Raw genomic sequence first — 8,953 nt, 5'->3', positions numbered from 1 at the left:
TTTTATCCGGTCTCTAAATAATGGTTCTGACCTTAAAAAGTTCAAGCCATTTTCAAATCTTTGCAATTCTAATGTTCTAAAGTTCCATTCGATATTTGGTCATGGCTCCGTCTGATCTCATGTTCACGTGTAATGTTTTTCCGATCTCTTGGAGTAATTTGATATCTTATGATTAATAGTCGCTCTCAGGTTTAATGTTCAATTGAGTACTCAAACAATTTGGTTTGGATGCTTTCCGATCTTATCAAGAAATTGAACATAAAAGACTTCAATTCATTTCAAAATAAATATATATAAGTCAATTAGCAAGGGGGTCTTCTCCGCCCTGCACCCCAGGTACATTCCTCTCTCTCTCTCCTCACCCTCGTGCTCCTCATCGCTATCCTCTTCGACCACCGGGATGAGCTTATCCATCCAGGTAAAGTCCTCCTCAGGATAACGATTCTTTAGTTCAGACAAGAGGTCGCTATGGGCATTCACATATGCCCCAACCTCTTTTGCAGTGCTCTCCTCCTCCTTTGCCTAGAGCTCCTCCTCCTTTATTCGCAGTTCCTTAGAAAAATGAGCGAGATCAGCAGATCGACCAGCTCGGGTGACTTCATGTTCTTGCTCCACTTCAGCTATCCTCTCTTCGCAATACTTCACCCGATCTTCCAGTTTGACAATTTAATTATTAGCAGTGGAGAGCTGAGCCTTTGTAGTCAATGCATCCTAAACCACCTTAAGAATCTCCTTCCTTAAGACATGGGCTTTTTCTCTGATCACATGTTGGTTTGCAATAGCCTCCAAGCCCAAACTCATTGTCTGAGTTAGAATATTGTCAATACTCTCCTCAGCCAACCGGTTCCAATCTTCTTGGAAACAGATGGAGGCGCCCATGACCTTGGCTAGACCAAGATTCCTTCGGGTTGAGCGATTTCTTTCCAGCGATTGGATAAGGAGTTGAGCTCCTCGAGAGAGCATTCTGACAGTAGGGCCAGAAGACTCCCCTTCTACATTAGAAGAGATCGGAGGAGGTGGACATGCAATCTGCTGAGGTGGAGAGACGATGACCTCTACTTCCGAGACCTGCTGCTCCTGAGGTCGAAGAGGGGAGCTCGATACTTCTACCAAGTCTCATTGAGGTGTCTGAACAGCGGTGGTAGTAGCCTCTTTCATCGCTCGTACCTTTTGGGAGACCTCCCTTTTTTGCTTGCGACTCTGTTTGGAAGCATCACCACCCGCCATACCTGCACAAAAAAGAAGTCAATGAGTTCGCTAAGATTGAGAGACTAGGGATCTGAATTATACCGGTCACAGGGCCGAGGTCAGAAAGCTGAAGCTCTTAATCTTCATGGGAGATTAGCCGCATCATCCACCATTTCAGTTCGGCCATGACCGTGTCTAAGCACGAATATTTATGGGTGGCTGCCTGAGCTTTTAATTCTTTCACCATGGCATCTTCATCTTTATTTAAAGTAAGCTTCTTAGGAACTTGGGGGACCAAATAATTCCAATTACATGGGATCCCCTCAAACTTGCTCCTAAGGATGAAAAATCGATCCTTCCAGTTCTTCAGCGAAGAAGGGAGATCGGTGAAAAGCCCGCAGTTCGGCTTTGCTTGAAAAAACTAAAATTCATCATCCTTTCTTCGGGCAAGCCTATGCAGCTCGGCAAAGACCCTAACCGTGGGCTTTAGTCTCTTAGCTTGGCAAAGACCTCTGAAGACTACTAAAGTCTGCCAGGAGTTCGGATGCACTTGAGCTACCGAGACATGGTGGAATTTCAGGATGGCCTTGTAAAATCCATCCAAGGGAAAACAGAGCCTGGATTTCAGCTGCTCCTCGTACACTATGATAAGATCGCCTTTCTCAAAGAAGTGATCGGCCCAAAGATCGCCATGGCATCTGATCAGTTTAAAAGAGTTGATCCGCAGATTGTATTCTTGACTTATATATTGGAGATCAATCTCTCTAAGGACTGACGGCAATTCATTAACTGGCAGGTTCTCCTTTCGCGAAGACGTTCCTCGCTTTGGTCTGGTAGCTAGCCTAGTAACTGCAATGATGGCTGTGCTGGATCGCCAGCTTGGTCTAATCGCGTTGCCTTCTTTCGAGGTCCACAAAATATGGACGAAAGGCAAGCTCGCAGCTCTTTGACCCTCTGTACCACTCATTTTCATGAAATGAAAAGGAAAATTGATCGGAAAAAGATTAAAGCTCTTGTCGGAGTGTTAGTCGGTGCTAGAAAAACTAGAAAAACGAGAGAAAATCTGATGTCAATGAGAGAAATCTGAAAGTGGCATGATTTGCGAATGGCTACCCCCTCCCTATTTATACCCGCTAGTGCATTAAATGTTGTATCGATAAGCGAGATTTGACCAGTGTCCTGAGAAAATTCCAGAAGCGTAAAAAAGAGATCGGATAAAGGAGAGCGGTTTATGAGTTCATTTGGTGATATTAGATCGGACATAATTAAAAGGAATCGAAAAATAATGCAATAATAAAACAAAATAAATATTCAAAAAAATTTTCATTTCATTTTCAAAAGATCAGATTACATCATTTAGGCGATCTCTCAAGATCAGCAATTACAAGTATCCCTACACTTCATTCTACCAAACTCAGACTACTTTCGAACTCAAAATGTCGCACGATGGGCCTATGTCAAAGCCTAGTCTTGTGGCTGAATCAAAGATGTGTTTAATCAGAAAGCCAACCACAAATATTGGATAGATATGCAGCTTAGATAGGGTGACTATGACTCTCATGATATTGAGCGGAGTCATCACCGATGTCATTGACTAGAACCGAGCTACAGTCGGGACGCCCGATATGGTTGGGAGCCAAATGAACTTCAAGAGGCAGTCACCAACATCAAGATTGAAATTAGCAGTCCTCTTGTCTAAGATTGGTCTACCGATCGTACCGGTGGACTAATTCGAGATCGGCACGGCCGTCACTTTTGACTTTGATCTGTAAATTAGTCCAATTCTCTCGTTGTCATTAGATGACATTCTCATAGCTCTCCGATCGCCGGGGTCATAAATTTTCAGGCGAGGGGCAAAGGAAACAGTCGAAAAAAGATCAAAATAGCCATCATAATTATAATTACCGTTGGAAAAGATAGAATTGGGGAAGTAGTGCATTGGAAATAAATTGGAGAAGGAAAAGTGAAGTGTGAAGGTGATTTCCTATTGCTGCATATATATAGGGCCTTGGCATTTATTGCGGAACTCGAAGCAGGTTCATTGGTAACCAAAGAATTTATTGCTTTGACCGATACAGGTTAGATTGAGTAGGAGGCTGGAAAATAGAGAGATCGGGAAGTAAAAAGGACCAGATGCAAAAGAAGATAAAGATCGGAATAACAATCTTAAGATGGGTCAGTCACAATAAGATCGAAAAAAATAAGGGACGACCTATAGAGATCGGAGAACTCAGAGGGGTTAAATAACTTCTGGTCAGGACCTTCAATTAACTCCTTTCACCATCAGATCCGAGTTAGTTAAAGCATTGCAGGCATAATCAGATCCTCACCACACATCTCATTTGCAAGGACGCCCTCCTAGCTGCCAGATGCCAAATGGTTAAAGCAGCCTTGTACATCTCAATCTACATCGTTGATTATAATTGTAAGGATGGATCTGGAGCCCTCAGATCAAAAGTAGATGATAGATTCGGTGCCTTTTATTCCCAGCTTTTGGATCCATTTTGTAAGGCGAGACCCTTGACCATTGGATTAAGGGATGAAAGGACAGATATTTTGAACAAAATCCAGACCCTCCATTTTAATTCTCTTTAATTCTCAGACATTAGATTATGTCCTTCTGAATCTAAGCCTTTCGTCTCCCCCTGATAAGATCCTGACCCTTCATTTTGAACACCCATTCCCTATAAATACCTACATGAAATACTGTAGAGGGAGGAGGTGGTGATTATCGTGGAAAGACTCTAGACTTTGATTCAGTCTTACTGCTTGTCATTCGAAGCTCTCAAAGTATTGAGAAACTTTAAAAACCAGTTTTCTGAAGTATTTCATTTCAAAGAGCTCCAAATCCTGTGATTTTCATTTTTAATACCTGTGCAATACCCTGTGAACCCAACTTCACTCCACCTCATTCCCATCGCTTTAGTATCTGTGCATTACCCTCCGAGCTCAACTTCATTCCACTTTATTCCCATTACCTCGGGTAAGCTCAAGTTCTTCAGCCGTCTGCCTTCAGCTCTCTAAGATTTGTTGATACCGGAGTCGACTCGCCTGTCTCCTCAACTTTCTATAGGTAAGCGTCTAAACTGTCATTTTGTTGAATATCCTTGGTTTGTTTTCTCAAGTTTTTTTTATACATATCCAGTCACACTAAATCTCAGAATAGGTTATCTTAGCCCGTAGTTATTGCCTTTATCTTTTTTTATTCATTCATAAATTTCATTTATCATCACCCCATTTTCATCCCTTTCGAAAGTAGATGTTTGAGTCATTGGTGACTCGTAAATACTCTAAAGAGTATGGGCAGGAGTACCTTAACAAATAAATAGGAAAATGAACGTAACTCTGGTGGTCATAGAAGGATCACACTAGGCTAAAGGGGCCGAAATGGAAAATAAGCTATGAGATCGGGGCTTGGAATAAGCTCAGACGATAAGACAAGAAATCGAAAATCAAGATGAAGTTCTGACCTTGGGCAGACAACCAGAAAAGGGATGGAGTCTGAAACCAAAGAGTTCGGATAAAACAATCATGCGGAAGATCGGCAAGGAGTTCTGCCTAACGTCTGTCATCTAGTTATAAAATCCCGTAAGCCAGGAAAAGCTTTTCACAGAGGTTTCCTGTGTCTTCGGTATTTCATTCCCATATGAAAGGGATCAAGGAAGACCCTTTACCTGAATCCCTAGTTCGAAGTTCTTATAAAACGCCGTTCTTATAAATATATTAAGAGATCGGGGGAGAGTTCTTATCCGAACTCAGCCTAATTTTTAATGCAATATATTAAGAGATCGGGAGAGAGTTCTTACCCGAATTTTCAGCCAAAATTTTAATGCAATATATTAAGAGATCGGGGGAGAGTTCTTACCCGAATTCTCAGTAAAAATTTTAACAAAATGTATTAAGAGATCGGGGAAGAGTTCTTACCCGAATTCTCAACCAAAATCTTAACAAAATATATAGAGATCGGGGGAGAATTCTTACCCGAAATCCTTCACTTAAATTTTAACAAAATACATTAAAAGATCGGGAGAGAGTTCTTACCCGAATTCTCTTAGCTTAAATTCAAATTAAAATATACTAAGAGATCGGGGGAGAGTTCTTATCCGAACTCTCAACTTAAATTCTTAATACACCAAGGGATCGGCGGGAGAGTTCTTCCCAAAGTATCTCGAATATTATGTTGAGGCCCGATGGAGAGTCCTCCTCAAGGCACTCATATTTATAAGGCAAAAATTCCCCCTGAAAATATCACAACTTTAATACTCATATTAATCCTCAAAACACCTATTACACAGCACATATTCACTGAAGGGTTATCCCATATACTCATGTTCTTGGGCAACCCGTAATAGTGAAATATCAAACTTTCATTTTATCCGTACAAAGGATTAACATCATCATTCTAACCCTCAAATTATTAATTTTAATTTATAAAGAGCACAACATTAAATCTGCTTACCCTCGTCGAGGGACAAGGTGGGGTGCCTAACACCTTCCCCACCCGTATACGGACCTCGAACCTAGAATCTCTATTTTCGAAGTGGTTTTTAATCTTTACAAATGGTTTTCTTTAATTTTCCTCAAAATTAAAGTGGCGACTTCTCACTTTTCCCACTTCGATGAGAATCGTCAAGCGACCGTAAAACCCTTGCGACAGGTAATTATAGCCGTGCAAGGAGGTTCTATCTCTTCATATTTTTATAGTTTGATTAATGATGTATCTTGTCTTTCTAAAGATTTTACCTCTTTTCAATTTCATTTTGTTCCTAGGGTGGCTAATGCTGCAGCTCATATTTAGCTTCTAAAATACCCCATGAGGATTCTTTTGCTTGTAATCCTCTTGAGTAAACAAACTTTGTACTTTTCTCTATGCCTCATTAGAGGCCTTAATATCATTGCTAGTTGTTAAAAAAAATTGTAGGTGTGGTCTCTTTATTTGGTTTGTATACTTGGGTCCAAATTTTTTTACTTAATATGATTAATAATAGGTTTGGTTTTTTTTAGATTTATCTATTGACTAAAGTTTTAGTTGACTAATTATGCTAAGTTTCTCTTAACTTTAAATTAATAAAAATAAGTTTATTTTAAAAAATTAGGAAAAAAAAAAAACGAAAACCTCAAACATTACAAGCCTTTGCATATTGTTCACAAAGTTGTAAAGCAATTATGCCAAAGTTAAAAACTTAAAAACCAAAAGCTCCTTAAGTGGTACAAAAGATTTTATATTGCCATAAAAGCGGAAGGTGAGAGTGGTGGAACTCTAAGTACTCAAAACTGTCACATTAAGAACCACCCATTTAAAACCCCACCGTGCGTGTCAGTATAGGTTTTAAGAGCGGCATGCATGAAGCCCAACAAACAATCACAGATCCCTATATATCATATGTCCAGCTTAGACCCACTTCTGGGATCCACACCATTCTCTCCGTACGGCTACATCAGATCGATCACTGCATGGCCAATGCCTTGCACCCACAATTCAACTATAAGCTTTGGAAACTGAAGCACCTCTCCCTCTGGTGTCAGCTTCCCAATGGTTTTATATATTTTGTCTACCCCATTCCAAGAATTTATAGCTATAATCTCAATCATCACTAACCCTCATAACAACTTCTTTGCCATGGACAGTCATCAGAATAACAAAAAATGTTGTGGTTAAAGGGGACAAGAATGCAAAATGTGAGCCTCCAATTAAGATAATTGTATTTTTCATGCATGCCATAAAAAAAATGCACATCAGAATTTGAATTCTTAAGTGTTGTATTATATGTATAAAATTGGTGGCCCTGAATATTATTAATTAGCTTAATATTTTTATATTGTTGATTGAAGGATTTTAAATTTTGGAGTATTTTTTATGGAAATTTTACCTGAATGCTATTTTTAGCCTAAATAATCCCATTTTATAACGGGTGAAAATAGCACATAGTTAATAAAAATGGAAATTCCTTCTCGATCTATCTTTCCATGACTATGAAAAAGTGAGAATAATGTACAATTATAAGTAGTTATATAATTAAATCACGTGCCATCAATATATATATATATATAATTAAATCACGTGCCATCAATATATATATATATATATATATATATATATATAAATCACAGGAAAAGCTTTCCATAGATTCTCTATTTATGCTTTTTGATCATCACATATCATCAAAAAAGGATCAATATAGCATAATAGCTTAATTAGCAGGGTGATCAAGATCATATATATTCATCATCTTTTCCATATCCCCTTCTTTTACCTCTCCATTTTCTATCTCATGCATGTCTAGTTCAAGAGGCTCAAGGTGTTGAGGGACTTCGTAGGAGAGATTTTGGGCTGTGGAGTTTGAGGGGTAGGAAGGGAATGGACATACTTGCAGTTGGGGCAAGAAGGAGAGGATCTTGAGAGTATGACAAGAAGATGACAATTCAAGCAAGCCAATGCTACCATATTATTGTTGCTGCAGCTTGAAGAGGCTTGGAGCTTCTTCGAGTATTCTTCAAGTGACGAACTATTAATATAATTAGATCTTCTGCATTGCTGATGATGATCAGGACAATCAGAGAGTGGTGAAATGTTGAGTTCAAGGTCAAGCTTTTGATCCACGTTGGGCCAGTTCCAACTCTTTCTTAAGGTCTTCCTGTTCAGATAATACATTTTGCCTGACTGCAAACAAAAATTAACAATAAATATAGATATTTTATGTAGGCAAAGATCAAAATTTTTAAGTGAATTTGAATCTAATCAAAGCCAAACGAACTTTAAAAAAAGAATTCTGTGTTTGTTTGAGAGAGAGACCTCAAGATCAAGGCATTGCTCCCAATCCGGAGGGAGAGGGTCCTTAACATGAAGATCAACAATACTTGTCTGGAATGGTGGTACAGCGCTCCTGAGCAGGTGATGATCTGAGAAGAACTTCCTCTTCCTGCTGCTACTGCTGGAACTGGCAAAGTTATTTTCAGATTCTGAAGATGAGTTATTCAACTGTGATGGAGCCAAGGAAAGCTCTGTCAATTCCATTATCCCTCCAAAAAGATGTTGCCCTTTTGCAGATTCAATAATATTCCACTATATTAAAATGTCCCTATCACCTCTATCCCTCCCTACACACAGCTTTTGCTTTCCATTATTCTGGTTTTCAAGGTTGAGGAAAGAGAGAAGAGTGAAGAGAAGAAAAAAGAAGAGAACCCAATTGAGGATTGTGAACAAGAAGAATATGTAGTGTAGAACATACCCAATTCCTCTCTTTTGGATTTTCTAGAGTCATGCAAGAGAGGGAGTGACTACTTAAGAGGGTCTTAAATTGCCTTCATCAAACCCATTAAAAAGAGGACCAATGCATTTAAGATGGCAAGTAGATACCACTTTAATGCCCCCTAAATTCCTACTCCCTCAAACCAAAATTTAAACCCAGCCTCAAATTCCAACTTCCCTCTTTTCAAAGTTAATTAATGATTCATTTCTCATAGTATTTATTTCTTATTTGTTTCTCTCTTATATAATATATACACTTAATTATTATAACTAAATCTTAGACACTCTCCAACACCCGCATGGACAATTATGTCACCAATTGATGATGGTTGTGAAATTATATTCAAACTTGATAAATTTGTAATGCTTCATATGGGAGCAAGCACGTTCCTAAATTCAAATTTATTTTCTTTATATCAATTTCAGTTATTGATAAATTAGAAGTTTTTTTGTATTATACAGATATAGATTGATTTTTTTATATAGGTTTTTTTTGTTTTTTATATATATATTATA

General features: G+C 38.6%; 1 protein-coding gene across 1 annotated transcript; it reads right to left on the bottom strand.

Annotated features, from left to right (window-relative positions):
- Positions 1 to 7,289: 7,289 nt before the first annotated feature.
- Positions 7,290 to 8,478, bottom strand: LOC110641025 (protein CURLY FLAG LEAF 1). Its single transcript, XM_021792621.2, has 2 exons — positions 7,982 to 8,478; positions 7,290 to 7,849 (listed from the first exon to the last, which is right to left on the bottom strand). The coding sequence occupies exons 1-2, from the start codon at positions 8,201 to 8,203 to the stop codon at positions 7,469 to 7,471; spliced, it is 603 nt and encodes a 200-aa protein (XP_021648313.1). The 5' UTR covers positions 8,204 to 8,478; the 3' UTR covers positions 7,290 to 7,468.
- Between the last annotated feature and the right edge of the window lie 475 nt (positions 8,479 to 8,953).

Source organism: Hevea brasiliensis, chromosome 6, assembly GCF_030052815.1.
Source record: "Hevea brasiliensis isolate MT/VB/25A 57/8 chromosome 6, ASM3005281v1, whole genome shotgun sequence".
Classification (NCBI taxonomy): Eukaryota; Viridiplantae; Streptophyta; class Magnoliopsida; order Malpighiales; family Euphorbiaceae; genus Hevea; species Hevea brasiliensis.
This window is presented reverse-complemented; position numbering and strand designations above follow the sequence as displayed.